The 21,658-nt window shown below is 35.1% G+C and overlaps 1 protein-coding gene across 1 annotated transcript; it reads right to left on the bottom strand.

The window, feature by feature from the left end:
- Nucleotides 1-4,480: 4,480 nt before the first annotated feature.
- On the bottom strand, nucleotides 4,481-18,944 carry ZNF573 (zinc finger protein 573). Its single transcript, XM_087422120.1, has one exon. The coding sequence runs from the start codon at nucleotides 9,290-9,292 to the stop codon at nucleotides 7,628-7,630; it is 1,665 nt and encodes a 554-aa protein (XP_087278246.1). The 5' UTR covers nucleotides 9,293-18,944; the 3' UTR covers nucleotides 4,481-7,627.
- Nucleotides 18,945-21,658: the final 2,714 nt, after the last annotated feature.

The following is a 21,658-nucleotide window of genomic DNA, read 5'->3' on the forward strand; positions in this document are numbered from 1 at the left end:
CTTACGGGAAGCAAAAATCTAAAACTTTATCTTAATGGATCCCAATAATGCTTCTTTAAGAAGAAAATAAAGGAAAGACATTTAGTGACTCTGCCATAAGGTCACCGAGACCTGGGCCCCGATCAAGAAATATCTGGTTGATAAGCTAGATCCTAAAACGTTCTCTTTTTGCGATTACACTTCATGTGTGTGTCTCTCAGGTAAAAACATGGAAACTGCAGGAATTATCTATAATTGTCCCATTACCAAAATCATAGGGGAAAAATGGTAAGAAATAAGAATATGAACAAGTATAAACATAAAAATAGTAATAAACAAAATGTAAATCAAGTTTTTTTTCCAATTTACTATTTTTTAAAACATTAGAATATTTTTTGCATATGTTTCTACTAGAAAAGAATTAAGATACTTTCAAATATCTGATAAAGATTTATGCTTTTTAATATATAGCCTTAAGGTACTCAATTAGTTTTACAAATGTTGAATAAAAGCTTGGCAATTTTTAATTTGTTAAATCCATAAGATTCTCTTTATTTATGTAAGTAGAATGTAGGTATTCAGAATATTCCTATCTGATAGAAAGTTTTATGATGATAGAAAACTTCTTTATTTGTAAAGTCCAATACACATGGCTATTGAACACTTGGTTATTGGCTAGTTCCAGGGATGAATCTAATTTTTAATTTTAATTAACTTTAAATTTAATTAGCCACAAGTAGCTAGTGGCTATTGTATCTGACAGTGCAAATCTAGAGGAATGCTGACTGTTTAATGAAATGATAATTATTTGACAAATTGTAACTTTAAGCATTGCCTATTAAACAAAGTAAAACTATTAGTGGATATTTCTCACCCTGCTTTAAAACCCTTCATACATTAAAGAATCTACACTATCGTTAAGATTGCTGGTAAGTATCCAAACATAGCTAAGCAGCCAAACGGCATTTTATACTCTTGTAGAAGAGGCCTGAGCTCCAGTGTGTTCTTGGCCAAGAACACGTTGACACTTGATTTTCACTGTGGGGCTCATTTAGGGATGCTCCTTTTATGTGGGATCCAGTGGTACTACCAAGATGGGAAGTGCTCAGAGGAATGGTGCTGGGGCAGGTAGTCAGGTAATCTGCTGCGTTCAAACAAAGTAGAAATGGAAATACTAGCGTGTCAGATGAATTTGGGAAAGTAGTTAACACTCTAATATTAAAACCACATGAAGGAAAATGAAATGAAACACAGGATCATATGAGTTTAGAGGCAAGTTCTATCTAATTTTTAATGAACATATAATGGCAATAACAAAAAATTAAGAATATTAATTTCTTAATTTTGAATGTTAATATACAAACATCAATATTAATATCAACTTTGTATATTTCTACAAAACTTCTGAACAAGTTAGTCACAAGAAAAACTGAGCAGTTTATCAAAAGAATAATATGCCATGGCTGAGCACGTTATATTCCAGAAATGGTTTAAAACAACAAATCAGTATAAATTATCACATTAACATGTTAAAGGAGAACAATATAGGAACACAGCAAAAGATGCAATGGCGTTTGAAAAAAATAAGAATTTAGCCCTAACTGTAGAACATTCTTGGATATAACAAAGCAAATATCAGTTTAATCGTAAAATATTGGTAATGGTAAAATATTACCCAATTTCCATTAAATTGGGTAAAGGATGAGTTTCTGGCTAATACTCCTAATTTTCAACATAATGATATTTATTTTAAGAAAAGTAAAGAAATAATAAGTATTTGAAAAGAAAAATTCATTTTTATTCATAGATATGACTGAATACTTAGGAATCCCACATTCTATTAAAAATATAAATAGATTAGCAGTTTTTGGTTAGGTTGAAAATATCCAAATATAATATGATGGTACAAGGGGGGAAATTATCAGTATGATAAGATAAATCATGAATGTACTTTAAAAACTCACTCTAGGAAAAAGGCACCATACACAAGAAGGAAAGAATCAAGGTCCAGGGTATATGTGTATATTCTATAAATCAGTAAGTTGAGAAAATGGGCAAAAGAAACAAACAGGAAAGTCACAGAAAATAAAACGATTGGCCAATAAATACATATACAAGATACTTAACGGGCTAGTTAAAAAAATAAATATATTTTTAAGTAGACAAGTAGACTTACAGGACATTACATTTTCAGTTATCAGATGATAAATTACAACAGTAGAGAGCAGCATTTAGTAAAGGCCCTAGTACATATAAGCTACGACTGTGCAATTACAGACTGCTAATTACAGACTGCTGTTTACAAACTCCATCTGAAACTCACAATATTCAAGCTAGAGTTTGACTTAATAGTGAAAAATTATCAGTAGCCTCAATATTGATCAATTGAGTTTTAAAACATTTAGGAATATTCCAGCTTCAGCTGGAAGGTTTTTCCTTTTGTAAAAGGTAACAGTACTATGTGTACAGAAAAAGGCAGCTAATTGCATGTCTTCACGTGAGGTGACTGCTGACCCACTAGGGCTCCTTCACATGACACAGTGACTGAAGTTCCAGTTTGAGAGTCACCCGTTTAGGTTCTGGCAGCACTTCAGCATATGGTTTCACATTCAAATTTTAGCAGACATGGGGAATGGAAGTTCCAGTGTATCTAATATTTAGATACACTGGGTGATGACAAGGCTTCAACACAGCACACACTCCGGTCTTTTGAGAGGCTGACCATGTGCTTTTAAAGGTTGTTCCAAGAGCAGGATTTAGTATTCAGTGCTTCATTGACTTATCTGAGAATACAAACCATTTTTCAAGTACCATCAAGTACCAGTGGTATTCTGACCTATAGCAAAACCATTCTGCATTGTGTTACGTGTATACACAATCCCCTTACAATTGCATAGGGGAAATGATGTCAAGGAATGATTCCCTGTGTGAACACAAGGGGTCTGGATGAGCAGATTATAATAACTGATAACATTAACACTACAGACTTTTGGCTGACAATGCATAATGTGAGATGTTCGTTAGTTTGTAAAGGTAATGATTCTTTTATAGGGCTGGAAGTGATTTTAGGTAGCTAACAACTGTAAGCTGCATTTCTAGTTCCAAAATGTTAAAAAATAATTCCATCAATAAAATTGATGGAATCATATATATATAATTCATCCCATTTGCAAAACAACATATAAAGCTTAGAAAAATCAAAAGAAAAAACAGGGAGTTAGACCAATGCTCCTTTTCTTTGTCTAGAATATATTGATCCAGAAGAGTTCCAAATTGACTGTTTCAGAAAAATTACTTTCTGTTGCACAACTGTTTTAAAGTTAAAGAGCTACTGTCAAAATGTTGTGACAAAAATTCTATTAAACATGTAACAATGGATGAAAATTTTTATTAGGAATAAAATCTTCCTTGATATTTTTATTGAGGAGCCGTTAGTTAGACTGTACATTTTAAGCACAGAGATCTTGTTTTCAGTTGTCTTTTTAAAATTCAGATTTCCTGCATCATGTAGGGTCATGTTTGATAAACAATACTCTTTACAAATATAATTCATCTAAAAACGTGTTAGAGATTTGTAAATATTTTGGTATAAACATGCGTTAACTTTTAATTTAAAAAATTTCCTTCATCTCTCTATCTATCCTTGTTGTTAGTCATGATTCTATAATGGTGTCATCTTTTAAAATTTTTCTTGACTTTATTTACTGATTTAGTTCATGTTCCACAGAAAGGGCAGGGGGTGGGTGGGTTAAGTAAAAACTACATTTTTATTTCCAAATCATTAATCTCTATATCTAGTTTTATTGATTTTCTTAATATTGTTATGGAGTTTATTTTGCTTTCTTCTAGCCTCATAAGTTAACTATTGCTTCTATCCAAAGCTTTATTAACTATCTCTAGCCTTTAACAGGCATTGTATAGATGCCATGGATAGATGAACAAAATAAAATTTTGTTTCAATCCTGATTTCCTGCATGCATTAAAGGGATTATATTTTCAAATGAATGTATCAATGTAACACCAATCAAGTTTCTAATTGCAAAATGGATCTTTTCAATGGAGAGCTGGTAGTTGCCACCTTAGTATAAATAATAATGTAAAAAACTGACATTTGTGCTTTCAGAAGTATGCAGCATCAATCATGAAATGTTCTGGCCCAAAATGTTTAATCTCAACTTAATGAAGTCTCTGGACATAATTTCCAATTTATAGGAAAAATAAGGGACATATCAACGAGTTAAACCATACCATGAGGATACAAATCAAGAATGTGGGCACTCTTTGGACAGGTTAGAAAAAAATCAAAGACATAAAGAAAATGGTGGTACTACCCTAGAGGAAAAAAAATAGGAAAAAAACCCCAAATGCAATATATTAACCTAGAGTAAATACTGATTAGAAAATAAATATTTATATTACAAATTTTGGAAAATCTCCAAAAGGACAATTAACTTTTTCCTATTCCATTATTAACTCCTACTTAATGTTAAATTGTGAACAGAGAATATGAATTGATGCTATTATCAAAATTTTTACACACACTAAATCATATACTTATTTCCAAAATTATTTAAAATTTAATAATAGATGAGTGGCTTTGAGAAGCTGTTCTAAATTAATTAAATCATTAGAATCTTACTCATAAAAATTAACTATCAGTAAAACAAATAATGATGGTAATACAAACAGCTCATGTTTATTGAACATAGGCTACACGCCAGATAATCTTCCAAGGTTTCACAGGTACTACTGTAATTAATCCCCATTACAGGACTATCGCGTAGGTTCCTGATGAGCACTTTACAAATGATGCCTAAAGACGATAAATATCTTGGCCAATGACACACAGGTAGTAAGATGGTAGAACAGCAATGATGACAGGTAAGGTATGTTATGGTTAAAAGCATTTCTGCATACATAACATTAACAAGTTTATCAGTATTAATTTTTGAGAGTTTTAACAATGATTGAGTGGTGTTGTGATTAAAAATATGTCTGCAAATGGTTTGACATTTCTTCCTTCGAAAACTGAAGCTGAATTCCTCTCCTACTGAATGTGGGCTGGACTTACTGACTCGCTGCTAATGAACAGAATGTGGCAGGGGTGACTCCAAGGCTAGATTGTAACAAGGATCATTTCTGAGAAAAGCCAATTATCACGTCCCAAGGACTCACACACGACACATGGAGAGGTCCTATTGGAGAGGAAATAACTTGCCAGTATGAACTTCCCAGCCACATAACTAAGCCATCTTTGACAGCAGATCTTCCAGCCCCACTCAAGCCTGGAGATAACTGCAACCTCAGGAGACCCCTAGAACCGCCAGCCTGGCTGCTCCCAAATTACTGACCCACAGAAATGCGAGAAAAATACACATTTATTCAGATTTTAAGCCACTAATTTTGGGAGTACTTTGGAATGCAGCGAGAGATAACTGACACAGATTTTGGTGCCTAGAAGAGGATGCGAGTGAAACAAAATAAAACGTCAGGGTGGCTTTGGGTTCACAAAGTGGGTGGAACCTAGAAGGGCCTTGAAGATACTGTTAGCAGACACTTGGAGGCTTCTGTGGAGGCTACTAGTGAGGGCTTACAGAAAACTGAGAAAAATGTCACTGGAGACGGGGGCAAAGGGATCCTTGCTGTGTAGTAGCAGACAGTCTAGTGACATCATCGCATGTGGTAACGTGAAAGTAGAAAATATACCTCATGAACTGGGTGATTTAGCCAAGGAGACATCCAGGCAGAGTGCTGAAGGCGCCATCTAGCTTCTTGCTGCCTCGAGTAAAGTGCAAAAAGTTAGATCAGGTGAAGAAGGTCTGGTAAACACAAGTAAACCAAGACTGCTGGTTTTGGAAATTCTCAGCCTCTTCAGAAGGCAAATGATGCTAAACTTTAGAAATAGTCTTTGGACACAGATCAAATCCGGGGCTCTGTTAGGAAAATATAACCTAAAGGTACGAGAGGGTGTGTGTTCACCTGGGTCCTCTGAAGAGCAAACAACTCAGGACCAGATACACACAGGAGACTGGGGTAACTGCCTAGAAAGGGAAAAGAGGAGAACCAGGGAGGCAGTGTGAGTCTTCAGGCTCTGATGAAGTCTGACAACCCTGAAGAAGAGAGGACGAAGGGAGATTGTGTAGGAAAAAACTATTCAAGTGCTTGCAGTTCTAAGACATGCGTTCCAGCCAGGCTAATGGGGAGTTCTTGATCCGGTTGCACAGTTGAGGAGGTCCAGATCTCACAAGAATTGACCTGCATTAGTACCCCACTGTTCTCAGAAAACTGGCTGGGGGCAGCCCGTGACAGCCTGGCCTCTACATTAACATGGTGGTTACTTCAGACAGGGAGCAGGTGGGGATATCAGTCAATTATACTCCTCCCAGCATGATCTGGCCTCCGTAGAGTAGGACTATAAAAAACCCTTGGTTAAGACCGCAGAAGTGATACCCAAGAGAATCAACATTCAGTGAAATTCTCTTTTATAAAAGGGCCTGTCAGAAGCCTCAGCTGCTATTAGAGATGAGCTGATCTGACTGAGCGAGAGAGTGAATGAGCAAGTGAGCATGAGCACCAGGAGAAAGCTCTCGTGCACATTCTGTTCATTAGAAGCAAGTGACTAGGTTCAGCTCACATTTAAAGGAAGGGGAATTAGGCTTCAGTTTTGAAGGGTGCAGTTTCAAATAATTTGTGGATATATTTTTAAAACATCACCACTGGTTCTCAGAGTACGAACTGTTTATATTCTTACCTCATGTAAAATAAGCTCAAGAAGCCCCAGAGTCTCATCCATTTACAGCCTCAACTCCAAGTCCAGGATTTCCTCATCTGTATCAGGTCCACTGTGGATGAGGATGGCTTTCTCCTGATTCTCTCTCTCTCAGCCCACAGCCAATGTGAGTGAGCCCCCTTGGGGCAGATCCTTCAGTCCCTAGTCAAGCCTTCAGATGACTTCAGTCTCACGAAAAACCCAATCCAGACGCACTCAACCAAGTCACCTCTGAGTTTCTGACCCACAGAAACTGTGAGAATTGTTTATTGTTGTGATAAGCCATTAAGACATGGGGTAATTTGTAACACAGCCATTGATAACTAATACAGAAGGCTTTTTTTAAGCCATGCATGAAATTAACAAATTTAATTAAAAATTCCATGCCATGCATGTTGTAGGCATGAAGAAATTGGGATTCCCATTTTTTTCTTTTTTTTTTTTTTTTTTTAAAGATTTTATTTATTTATTTTTCCCCCCAAAGCCCCAGTAGATAGTTGTGTGTCATAGCTGCACATCCTTCTAGTTGCTGTATGTGGGACGCGGCCTCAGCATGGCCGGAGAAGCAGCGCGTCGGTGCACACCCGGGATCCGAACCCGGGTCGCCAGCAGTGGAGCGCGCTCACCTAACCACCAAGCCACGGGGCCGGCCCTCCCATTTTTTTCTTAATTTGCCATTGTTTGAATAGTCAGATATTCCATTAAAACAGGAGTGGCACTGAAGGCTTTCTAAAGTGGCATGAACTGCATTATGAATTCTCTTGTTTGGTAAAGACATACCTCAAAGACTAACTTTCAGTCATTTCTTACCAGTGTGAATTGTCTGAGGTTAACAAAGCTTGGGCCATGCCTAAAGGCATTCTCCTATTCCGTGTGTTCTTAGAGTCTCATATCTGTATGACTTCCCTGATGTGCTTTAAGGGCTGAACCATATCTGAAGGCCTTCCCACACTTCTTACACACATATGGTTTTTCACCAGTGTGAATTCTCTCATGTTGAACAAGGTTTGAAGCACGACTGAAAGCCTTCCCACATTCCTTACATCCATAGGGTTTCCCACCAGTATGAATTTTCTGATGTTGTGTAAGGTATCCATACATTTTAAAGGCCTTTCCACATTCCTGACATTCATAGGGCTTTTGGTCAGCATGAATGCTCTGATGTGCAGTAAGGTGTGAACTACGTCTAAAGGTCTTCCCACATTCCTTACATTCAAAAGGTTTCTCATCAGTATGGATACTCTCATGCAGAGTAAGATTTCTATAGAAAGTAAAGGTTTTTCTACAAACCTTACACTCATAGGGTTTCACGCCAGTATGAATTTTCTGATGTTGATTAAGATACCCATGCAAGCTAAAGGCCTTCCCACATTCCTTACATTCATAGGGCTTCTCACCAGTATGAGTTTTCTGATGCTGAACCAGGTTGGAGCCAGTACTATAGGCCTTGCCACATTTCTTACATTCAAAAAGTTTCTTACCAGTGTGAGCACTCTGATGCCGAATAAGATTTCTATACAAGGTAAAAGTTTTTTTACACTCCTTACACTCACAGGGTTTCACACCAGTATGAATTTTCTGATGTTGATTAAGATACCCATGCAAACTAAAGGCCTTTCCACATTCCTTACATTCATAGGGCTTTTCACCAGTGTGAGTTTTCTGATGTTGAAAAAGTTTTGAGCCAGTAGTATAGGCCTTCCCACACTGCCTACATTCAAAAAGTTTCTCACCAGTATGAATATTCTGATGCCGAGTAAGATTTCTATACAAGGTAAAGGTTTTCTTACATTCCTTACATTCATATGGTTTCCCACCTTTATGAATTCTTTGATGTAGAATAAGGTATGAGGCAGTGGTATAGCCCTTCCCACATTCTCTACATTCATATGGTTTTTTACCAGTATGAACACTCTGATGTACAGTAAGTTGATGACCTTTTCTGAAGGCCTTCCCACATTTCTCACATACATATGGTTTCTCAACAGTATGAATTTGCCTGTGTTCAACAAGGTTTGAGCGCCTACTGAAAGCCTTCCCACATTCCTGACATTTATAGGGTTTCTCGCCAGTATGAATTCTTTGATGAATTCTAAGGTGTCCACCTTGACTAAAGGCCTTCCCACATTCCTGACATTCATAAGGCTTCCCCCCAGTGTGAATTCTCTCATGCTGAACAATGTGTGAGGCATAAATAAAGGCCTTCCCGCATTCCCTACATTGATAGGTTTTCTCACCAGTATGAAATCTCTGATGTACAGTAAGTTGATAACCACTTTTAAAGTTCTTCCCACATTCTGTACATTCATAGGGTTTCTCACCAGTATGAAATCTTTGATGTAGAGTAAGTTGATAGCTACTACGAAAGTTCTTCCCACATTCTTTGTATTCATAGGGTCTTTCACCAATATGAAACCTGTGATGTAGAATAAGTTGATAGCCACTACCAAATTTCTTCTGACATTTCTTACATTCATAGTGTTTCTCTCTGTTATATATGCTCTGATGTTTGGTAGAAGATATATCTTTTTCATAAGTGGGCATTTCTATATAGCTGATTACCTCACACTGTAAATCCAAATCTGAAACAAAAGAAGAAAACAAAAAATATTTGTATTTCTTATACCAGAGAATATGAAACTTCTATGAAAGAAATAAGAACCAACACTCATAATAAGTGAAGGGCTTACGGAATTCTAAAACGTAGTTATGAAATTTTAAAAAGGCCAAGAAGAGTTGAGAGGTATATGAGAAGTTATAGAAGATAGTGAAGTTACTGAAATTTAGGTGTGGGCCAGAATCTTTGGCAAGCTTGTTATAAATCTGGTATCCTGGCACTGTCACAGACCAAATAAATTAGAATTAAGAGGAAAAAAACCTTTATTTTGAATCTTTCTGTCACTGATTTGGTTGCAGATCAAAGTTTAAGAACTCATCCTAAGTTTCTCTAGTGATTTCTCTTTACTCTCAGAATACAGTCCAAATCTCTTTCCAAAAACAGCTGGACTCCTGCTCACCTGTATGGCTCCATGTCAAATCACTGACCCCTTTGCTCTCTATCTCCTTTCACATCCCCTCTGTTCAGCACTTAGAATGTGGTACAACCTTCCCAATCACTTAATGCTTTCCATAGACTATTTCATCTAGCCCGAGTCCTTGGACCTGGGCACTCTCTAGGCTGGATCCTTCTCATCCTTTAGGTCTCAGGATAAATATCCCACCCCTTAGAAAGGCTGACCTGTGCTAACTCTAAGTATGTCCATGTCTCTCTTTTTTTTAATATATTCTAGCACTTCATTCCTTCCACCATACCTTTGTTTTCAATTATGATATCATTCATTTCCTTATATGATATTCTCTTGATTTACATTTCCCTAAACTTCCCCCAAAGCAGACACAATCCTTCATTGTTTCATCACTGAATTACAAGGTCCTGATATATCATAGGTGCTAAATAATTTATTGTTCTTATTTATCTTCAGTTGAGTGTTATTATTCCTCATATTCCTCGTATTCCTCATTCTAAATATGCTAAATCTGTGTTTGTTCATACCTTTTCCCATGTCCTCGCTTCCTTTCCTTTATTGTCAAAGCCAACCATTCTTGTACTTCCCAGATGAGTATTCTGATGCTTTTTCAGACAATTCACAGAAATGTATTTGAATGAAAAACCTTAAGAAATTCTTTCCATTTGGAGATGCTGGAGAGCATAAGGAAACTATAATATGGGGGAAAGTTTTGGAGTACCAGAGTTCCTGGGACTGATTAAAGGGAAATATTAGATATAAGCTGGAAGATGGCAATCCAGATTCAGGAAGAGACTAAGGAAGATCAGTACAGAAAGAGGGGGACATGAGTCAAGGGCAAAGAGTATTTTCTGTGACAACTGTGGGATGTGTAAAACAAGTGAGATGATACAAACATTCTCTGACCTCAAAAAATAACACTGAAAATAACAGTAACATCAGAAAATAAAAAGCATTCTATCTAGAAAAATAAAGGCTCTCTATTAACAAAATACCAGGGCAATTAATGTAGTGGACAACCAGCAGAGGTAGGATGGATGCTCACACAAAATCTGACTTGGATATACATACATCAAGAAAGTATGAAAAAATTTATTATTCTTACAATGAGGCTTCCTGGAGAGAGTAGGGTGGTTCCCAGGTAGGTCTGAAAATGACTTGAGAGGTTGGGAAAAGAGACTGACTTAGGGTTTTTTATGGTGGTTAGGGTGTGGCACAGGGCTGAGGGGTACCTGTGCACGGGACGGGGTTTGCATGGTTTGAACTTCCCACTGGCACCAAAGGCTTTTTATCAGCTTGCCCAAAAGTGGGGCAGAAGGAGAGGTGGGGCTTGAAAGCTGTCAGCAGTCAAAAATCAAAAATAGAGTCAGAATCTTTATTATACTAAGGAAATAAACAGTAAAACTAAAGAAACACAGACACGCAAAAAATGAAAATACTACATTTCAGAAGGTACACCTTCCAGCTATAATGCTCAGAGAAAAGCTGTTACCTCAACACAAATTAAATAAACAATTTACTAAAACATTTAGAAAAAACATCAAAGTAAGCTAAAGGAAAACAGAAAGAATAAAGATAAAACCCAGAATATAATGGTTTGGGAAAAGAACAGTATTAATACATAAATAAAAAAAGGTACCTCTCTAAAAAAAATCAATGTGCTATGATATACTAACTAAACTATCAAGAAAAGGGGAGAACAAACAAAAAACTAAGAAATTATGAAAGTTAAAGACAAACACAGGAAAAAAACTGATCAAAACTGACCCTACAAAAGACAAAAATCTTAAACAGATTAATTTCCATAGAATAGAAAAAATGTCAAAAAGGCCAGTAGCAATAAGCACTCGGATCATTTACATTGTCATTTCTAAATATTTACCACTATTATGGATCAGAAAATCCTTGAAGAATGTTCAATTTCAAGAAGGGGACAGGGAAGATACAGGATAATTCTCACCAACCTTGGGCCAAAAAAGTAGGGAAAATTTAAAAGATTTATGGCTTTGTTAAAAAACGTATGTGTCTGAGTATTAAGCTATGTATGGCCAATACTGTGAAAAAGAGGGCAGAAAAATTGATTATATTGGATTAAACATATTAAGTAAATGAAAGATAAATAAAATGTAATGATTCTTTAGAGAACAGAAACCATTTCTCAGTTATGTTTTTCATTAAACAATGCGTTGTCAGTACAAAATCAAATATATTTTCCTGCCCATTCCGATCACTTTATATTTCAAAGTAACCAAAAAGCCTGTTGATCAAATCATGTCAATAAAAAACTGTAGAAATCATGATAGAATTTTTTAAAAATCCACCTTGAAATTCCTAATCTTATTAAGATCAGTATAAATAGTGTCGTTACAACCACTACAGAACTGACTGGTGCCATAATGCCAAAGCAAGATCAGAGGGACTTCTATTCAGTTATAACATGAAAAATAGAATTGAACAATGGGGGAATCAGACTGTTATCTTAATTGAGTTTTAATCTTCCAAAACTAATGGTGCGATCTAATATATATTGTATCTTTTGATAAAATACACATAACCACATATGATGTACTTCACACAGATGTTTAACATGAATCCCTCAAGAGTGAAAATAATTTCCAATTTACAAAAAAACAGAGTAGACAATAAGCTAAATTATACCATGGACAATACCCAGACAAGTTCAGAAGACGGCAAATTTTGCAATATCAGTAGTCTTGTCTCATAAAAATGTCAGTGTCATAAATAAAGGGAATGTGTTAGATTAAGGGGAATTTCAGTGATTTAGTAACCAGACAGAATGCATAGTCTTGCACTGGGATACTGAATTGAACAAATCAAATTGGGCCAAATGGGGTAATATGAATAGAATTTGGGTTTTGAAGATGTAATAAAGTCAAAATACAATAGAAATATAAAATAGAAAAATTATTGACAAGGGCAATCAGGTTATAAAACAGTAAGAATGTGGTGTCCCTTTGGTAAAAAGAAAAACATGTATATGGATGTTTGTATGTACATCCACTAAGGTGTTTTAAAGTGGTAGGAATATAAGATTTTAATATTTTGAAAAAATTTTTACCTGTCTCTATTTTCTAATTTTCTATAATGAACATGGAGGATTCCTTAAAAGGGTTATTAATTCTGTATTCATCTATTAACATGGCATGAAATAAATACACCAAATATTGACACAATTTAAAGTCTGAGTGGAACATTTAATCAATAAGGATCTAGAACTTCATGGATATAAGCCAAAACTGCAGAATTCAATTCCTTTTCAGTCACAGACAAATTACTTATAAAAATAGACCATAAGCTGAGCTATAAAGCAAGTCTCAACATATTTCAAAGGATCGAAATCACACAGAGTATGTCTATCATCTGATCACAAAAAAAGTTAACACTAGAAATCAATATTACAAAGACAACCAGACAATCAACATATATTTGGAAATTAAAAAGTGCTTATAGTTGATCAATATACCAAACAAACTGTGCCCTATGATATAATAATTACAAACTTTGGAAAACGATGTTTTGACTGAAAATTATAAGGCAAAAGCAAGTGTACATAAACACTACTTGAGTTAGTAAATTTGTTTCTCATGGAGGTACAGGTTGGCTATTCTGAAACTATGTCACCTGTACACTGGGGTTGAACAAGTAAGTAAATGGATGATGGATGGTGAGAGCCAGTTTTCCCCAGTGTCAAAGAAAAAAGTTACAGATAAACAAGACAGGAAGGCTAGAATGCACACTGTGGTACTGGACGGGAGTCGGAGGCATCAGTATGAACTCGTGTTTAGCTTGATATAGATACAGATGGATACATAATAAAACAGTTATAGATATATGTAAGTATACATGGGTGAGTATGCATACATTTATTACCTAGAGAGGTCGTTGAGAGGGCACAGAAGCAATGACATGTCAGTAGCAATGAGTAGACCCAGCACCCAGACCGTGGTTTCTAAATACCATTCTCCAATAACAGGAACCAGGGGTCCTAGGAGAAATGGCTGATTCTAGGACCAGGGAAGGGTAAAGTCAAGATGAATCTGAAAGTAGTACCAGGAAAGAAACCCTCAAAAAACAAAAGGATGGGGATTTTAAGTGGACACAGGAATCAACCTAAAAGAGCCACCAATGTCCAAAGCAAAAGAAATAATGTAACATTTGATGATAACTCAAAGTGTAAAATAAATATACAAGTTCACACTGAAATAAATAAGTGGGAAAGAGACAATTCTTTCTTATACAAGAATTCCAGATAAAATATACAGATTTTCTATCCTATAGAAGGTGGAGCTTAAATCCCAATCCTGCACCCCTGCCCTCAGGGTGAGCTACACTTAGTGAGCTGCTTTTAAAGAAGAGAGTCTGGAAAAGGAAAAACAGTAACTTTAGAGAGGAGAAACCTGGCAGACACCACCTTAGCCAAGTGATCAAGGTTAACATCACTAGTGGTGTCACATGGATATCACGTACCCAGATATGATGGGATGAAAAGGACATTTCACCTCCTCTTTCTAAAAGCTTGTATCTCCAGTCTAACCATGACAAAAACAACAGACCCAGATTAGGGGATATTCTACAGGACACCAGGCAGAGTCTGTCAAGACATCCAAAGTCATGAAAGACAAAAAAATATTGAAAAACTGTCACAGACCAGAAGAGACTGGGAGACGTGACAAATAAATGCAGTGTGGTACCCCAGATTGGATGGATCCTGGAACAAAAAATGACTTTAATGGAAAAACTGGTGAAATACAAATAGAGTCTAGAGTTTAGTTAATACCAATGTCAGTTTCTTACTTTTGACAAATGTATCTGAATGATGTAAGATGTTAACAATGATAGAAATTAGAAGAGGTGTACACAGGAACTCTCTGTATTATCTTTGTAACTTTCTGTAAATTAAAATCATTATGAAATAAAAAGTTTATTTAAAGAAAGATAATTACACACCACCTCTACAGTATTCTTGGCAAAAATGTTTAACCTTATTCTAATCATGAGGGAAAACTTCAAACCTAGAAAGCAGACATTCCACAAGAAAACTGAAAACTTCAAAAAAACCAAACTCACAGGGAAATAAGTGGTAGGATGACACTAAGATAAAAAGCCCAACATCCAAATGCAATGTATGAATCTAGAATGGATACTAGAAACATATTTTACAAATGGCATTTTTAGAAAAATTATAAAAATTTAAATACGGACTCTGTATTATATGATAAGACTGAATTATTATGATAATAATATTGTGGCTATGTAGGAGAATGTCTTTATTCTTAGGAGATGCACATAGAAGTATTTGAGAGGTGAAATTTAATGATAACTGCTACTTACCATCAAGTAGGCCAAGAAGAAAGGTGCATATAAAGAGAAAAAGTAAGGTAAAATGTTAATAACCAAAGTTAACTCTACGTGAAGGGTAATTAACTACATATATATTTTTAATATTCTTGTTTGGCTTGATAATTTTCAAAAATAAGAAGTTGGGAGAAAGAAGGAAAAAGCATACCTGGATCTAAGGCACTATTTTCTAAATTTCCATATAGAAATTATCTTAAACTGAATCATAATATGCTTGCATCCATTTATGTTTAATGCAGTTAAAGAAGTACAAAAAATTTACATACGTAAATACATATGAGTATAGAAGAAAACCTAAAAATTAATGATCTAAACATTCATCACAAGAATCTAGAAAAAAGCAACAAACAAAAACGAATTAGAAAGAAAAGAAAAATGTCCAGTAATTTTACAAAATAAAGTCCACAAACACCACAGAAGATCCACCTGCCAAATATTTTATTTTAAACCAGTGTTACTAATATAATTCTCTCAAGATTGATAAAAAAGAGAATCTAACGTTATTCAATGCAGGAATGCTAAAAGGGACCTCACATAGGCCCTCCACACCTCACAAATGCAGGACATCATGAAAAAAAAACATTATGTAAATAGCCTGCATGAAATGCATAAATCTCTAAAAAAAATAGGTTCTACAAAATCAACACACAGAAAACTTCAAAAATTCTATAAGCATTACATAATTTGAATAAGTTAAAAAAAATCGACAATGGAAACTCAAGGCCCAGATGGTTTTTCTGGCAGGTTTCTTCAAACATGCCATTCCAAGATGGGGGAAGGGTATATCCTCCTCAACAGATTTATGAAGCTAATGAAACTTTTATATCCAACCTTAAAGAGGATAATAAAAAAGGAAGATTATAGGCCAATCTCATTCATGAAACCTAAAGAAAATATAAAAAATTCAAATCTAAAAATATTGAAAAGGGATAATATATCAACACACCATGACCAAACTGGATTCCAGAATGCAGGGTTAGTCAATAAAGAGAATTCAACAAATGTAGTCACAGAACAGTGGAGGAAAAAAATCATATGATTACGTCAGTAAATGCAGAAAGAATGATTCCTGAGGAAAATTTTAGCCATTACGTAGAACAGAACCTCCTCTGTGTGAAAAATATTTATATAAACTTTTAAAAACACACCCTTATTTGTGGAAATATCCTTATTTTTAAGAGACACTTACTAAATGGTTAGGGGTCAAGTCATGAGGTCCAAGACACAGTTTCAAAGAGCTCGGTAAATATGGTATTGAGAGAAATAAAGCAGATACGGCAAAATCTTATCAACTGGTGAAACCAGACGAAGGTCACCTCACTGCAGTGTTCTTTTGATACTAATTAATTTCATTATTAAAGAACGAGGAGAACTGCCTTCACTGGGGGAGTGTCTCCTGGGATTTGCAATTTTAGTCTTTTTCTTACATATGCTGGGAACTTTTGATATCCTGCCTTTAAGTTATGCTAAGGATGTGGATTTTGTCTAGATTTACTACTCTATCATTCCTTTGTTCAATATTCTTTTTGGAGGAAATATTGGGAGACAGATAGCAGAAGGCCAGGACTGCTTTTAGCTGTAGTGCTAATGCTCTATAAATTGTTCCAGGGCATTGAAAATGAAGGAAAACTTCCTAATTCTTTTGTAATTTTTAGGAAAAAATATAATATTGACATCTCAACCTGATAAGAGACATTAAAAGAAAATGTGAACCAAAAAACTTATGAATATCAATGGAAAATATGTAAAATATTAGCAAAGAAGAATCTAAGCAAATAGGAGCTGAGGGATACTTCCCTAACAAAACACACACACACACCCCTTATTTCTAAAGGTAGTATCTTATTAAGTGGGGAAACACTACAGGCACTTCTGCTAAGATGAAGAACAAATCAAGGATGCCCACTATCTCTGCAACTATTCAAGACTGTACTAAAGATATTAGCCAATTCAATTACACATGATAAATCAGTTAGAGGTAGAAGAAGAAGTAAAACTAGGGCTATTTGTAGGTGATATGATAGTACACTAGGATATAAAATCAACTCACTAAAATCAGGAGTTATCAATCCAAAAACAAAATTAAGAAAGAAATTCCATTTACAATAGTATCAAAAAGAATAAAATATGTAGGAATAAATTTAACAAAAGAAGCATGAGATCTATACACTGACAAGTGAAAGACACTGTTGAAAGAAATTAAATACCTAAATAATATTAAGACTACGATGCTCCACAAACTGATCTAAAGATGCAACACATCAATATCAAAATGTCAACTGCCTTTTTTGCATAAAATGACAAGTTGATCATATGGAAATACAGGAGACTCCAAATAGCTTGAAAAAATAAAAAAGGACAAAGTAATAGTATTCGCATGTCCTGATTTCAAAACTTACTACAATGCTACAGTAAATTAAGACAGTATGGTACTGGCATAAAGACAGATAGACAGATTAATAGAATAGAACTCAGAGTCAAGAAATAAAATTTTGAATTTATGGTCAATTCATTATCGAAAAGGGTGCCAACAAAATTCAATGGAGTCCTTTTAGCAATAGTGCTGGAACAACTGGACATTCATTTGCAAAAGAATCTACACCTACACATACGAAAATTAACTCCAAACAGATCAAAGACCTAAATGTAAGAGCTAAAACTAGTAACTCTGTGGAAGAAAACACAGCAGTAAATTTTTGTGACCTCGGATTACACAGTGGTTTCCAAATGGATTAGGGAGTTAAATGTAAAAAATAAAACCATACACATAATAGAAAAAAATACATATATTTAACTTTGAGATAGTTTCTAACCATGACACAAAATTCAGAGATAAGATTGATGAATTTGACTACGTTAAAAAAAAAATAAACTGCCATAACCAAAGTAAAAAATCAACTGAGAAACTAGGAGAAAATGTTTGCAAAATATATTTCAGACAAAGGGCTAATATTCCTAATATATGAAAACACTCTTAAAAATTGAGGGACAACGGATGAAAAACCAGATAGAAAAATGGGGGAATGACACGAACCCAACAATTCAAAAAATATAGAGAAATGGCTCTTAAACATAGGAATAAATGTTCACTCTCATTCAAAGAAAATGCAAATTAAAACAACGAGATACCATTTCTCACCTATCACATTGGTGAAAATTAAAAGTTATGACAACACATTCTGTTGTTGAGCTTTCTATTGGAGAATGCTATTTCTCCAAGATCCGAGCAGCAGGTTTGTTCACTGCTACTGGGATACTCTCATACACGGCTAGTGGAAATGCAAACTGGTACAACCCTGCTGGAGGGTGCCTTTGGCAATATCATCCAAAAATACATATGCAATTACCTTTTGAACCAGCAACCATACTTGTAGGAATCAACCCTGAAGCTACACTTCCAACAACAGAAAAATACATATGGACAAGGCTATTCATTGTTGTGTTATTTATAAGTGCAAAACATTGAGGGAACAATCTAAAAGCCAATACATAGGAGAGTCACTGAATAAACTATGGTACATGCACACACAGGAGTACTAAGCAGTCATAAAAACAATGAGGAAGACCTCTGTGAACTGTCTGAAGTAATTTCCAGAATAAACTATTAAGTGAAAACAGCAAAATGCAATTCAGAATCTAAGACAGCTCAAGTACATGTAAGAATGGGATCTCATATACAGGTTTGTGTAAACTAAATCAGGAGGAATAAACTGGAAACTGATGAGATCACTTACTTAGAAGGAGTGACTGGGAATGGGGTGGAAAGAATGGGAATAGGGTATTAAAAATGAGGGGGTCATACACTGCTGGTGGGAGTGCAAACTGGTGCAGCCACTATGGAAAACAGTATGGAGATTCCTCAAAAAATCAAGGATAGAACTACCATATGATCCAGCTATTCCACTGTTGGGTATTTATCCAAAGAACTTGAAAACACCAATTTGCAAAGGTACATGCACCCCTGTGTTCATTGCAGCCTTATTCACAATAGCCAAGACTTGGAAGCAACCTAAGTGCCCATCAAGGGACGAATGGATAAAGAAGCTGTGGTATATATACCCAATGGAATACTACTCAGCCATAAGAAACGACGAAATCCAGCCATTTGTGACAACATGGATGGACATTGAGGGTATAATGCAAAGTGAAATAAGTCAGAGGGAGAAGGCCAAATACCGTATGATTTCCTTCATTAAGTAGTAGATAATAACAACAATAAACAAACACATAGGGACAGAGATTGGATTGGTGGTTACCAGAGGGGAAGGGGGGAGGGTGGAGGGTGAAAGGGATAATTCGGTACATGTGTGTGGTGATGGGTTGTAATTAGTATTTTGGTGGTGAACATGATGTAGTCCATGCAGAAATAGAAGTACAATGATGTACACCTGAAATTTTTGCAATGTTATAAACCAATGTTACTGCAATAAAAAAAAAATAAATAAAAATAAATAAATAAATAAATAAAAAAAATAAATAAATAAAAATAAAAATGAGGGGGTAACAACACTTCACTGAGAATTCTTTTCTATATGGTTCTCACTCTTAGAACATTAATAATATTTCACATATTCCAGAAATAAATAAATAAATATCAAACAGGATGTAGTCCAGGAGAGGGAGCTCCTAAAATAACAAGTAAAGCTAATTCTACTAAAAATGAATAATATAATCACTCTGAAGAGGATGAAAAGAACTAAGCAATTTTAGAACACATTATTTTCACTGGACACTGTAATGCTAAAGGCAAAGAGAACTGTACAAATGTTATATTGTAGATAACAAATTTGCTTCTCACAGAAAAAGTGGTTGGCAATTATGAAACGATTTTATGGGTTTACTAGGACTGAACAAATAAGGTATTAAGTAAGTAAGTAAGTAACAAGTGTGGAGAAAGAGAGGGAGGTCTTTCAATGTCAGAGAAAGTACAAATAAGGAGAAAAGAAAGGCTAAATTGAACCCTGTGGAGTTAGGTTAGAATTGGAAGTAAGAGTATGACTTCATGGTTTTTAATATGTATAAAAATGTCTACACACACACGTACATCGATGCAGCTGTATATAAGCATTTATTATCATTCCAGCAATGATACCCCAGTAGCAGTGAGCTCACCTATACCCAGATCTTGGTTTCTAAAAATTATCCTCCAGTCAAAGGAACCACAGCTTCTTGGAAAGCTGGTTGATTCCGGGGCTGGAAGCAGGGAAAATAAAAGATGAACCTGGAGCCTGAAAGGAAGAAAATTCTCAAAGAATGATGGGTACATATCAAAAGGACACAAAAGCCAACCCTGTCGAATGCCCAAAGCTGAGACAATTTGACCAACAAAGTAAATGATAATACTGGATTATAACCCACAGAATAAAATAAATATCCATGAGTCCACATTAATATAAATAAATAATTGAATAATTAAATAAACAGAGACGATAACACCTCTAGCTTACAGTAGAATCCCAATTAATAATTAATTGTAAAAGAAACGATGGAAATAGAAAAATCACCATTAACAAACACCACAATAATAAGTGTGACAGAGAAGAACCAATGCTAGATCTTAAGAGTGGCTGAAAGCATGATGCCAAACAGGAGATGTGTAGTCTCAAAGTCACAATATACTTATTAATTACAAAGGTAAAAATAGTAACTTTACAGTGGAGAAACTTAACACCACGTCAACCAAGTGATCAGAGTTAGTGTTACCAGTATCGACATCACAGAACCTGATATGAGGCAGTCAGAGGGCACACTCCATCTATAGTAATCTTTCCCAAAATGCAGAACTCCAATCTCATCATGCGAAAACATCAGACAAAGTCCAGTTTTGGGACACTTTACAAAATAATTGACCAGCACCCTTCAAAGGTGGTGAGGTCATTAAAAACAAACAAACAAAAAGACTGAGGAATTGTCACAGACTGGAAAGACAAACATGCAATGTGAGATCCCAGTTTGGCTCTCTGATCAGAAAAAGGACATTAGTGAGAAAAATGGTGAAATTTCAATAAAGTTTGTAGATTGGTTAATGGTATTGTATCACCATTAACTTTCTGATTTTGATAGCTAATACTGAGATGCTGACAGAGAAAGCTGGAAGTAGGGTATATAGCAATTTTCTTTGTAACTTTTCTGTAAGTCTAAAATTATTTCTTTTTTTAAAAAAGTGAATTTCAAATGGAAAAGAAAGCTAAGAGAAAGAAACAGTAAGGTACCATGTGCCTATAAGATTAGCAAATTATGAAGTCTGGGAAGTTGACATAGATGTGCAGTTAGTGAAACTCTCATATACTGCTTTTGGGAGTGCAAATTGTTACAATTTCTTTAGAAAACAGTTTTAAATCATCTACAAAAGTTGATGTAATCAGTAATTTCACTAGAGAATAGAAGCACAGACATTTGCAACAGAATTAATTTACAATAATGTTAATAAGAGCATTGTTCATAATAACCAAAACTGCAATGAATATAAATGTCAATCAATGATAGAATAGAAAGTATATTGTGG

The sequence above is a fragment of the Ceratotherium simum genome, chromosome 33, assembly GCF_057802395.1.
Source record: "Ceratotherium simum simum isolate JZ-2026a chromosome 33, ASM5780239v1, whole genome shotgun sequence".
Lineage (NCBI taxonomy): Eukaryota > Metazoa > Chordata > Mammalia > Perissodactyla > Rhinocerotidae > Ceratotherium > Ceratotherium simum.

Coding starts and splice junctions, on each gene's coding strand:
- ZNF573 (XM_087422120.1), bottom strand. CDS start 9,292: ATGCCCACTTATGAAAAAGATATATCTTCTACCAAACATCAGAGCATA.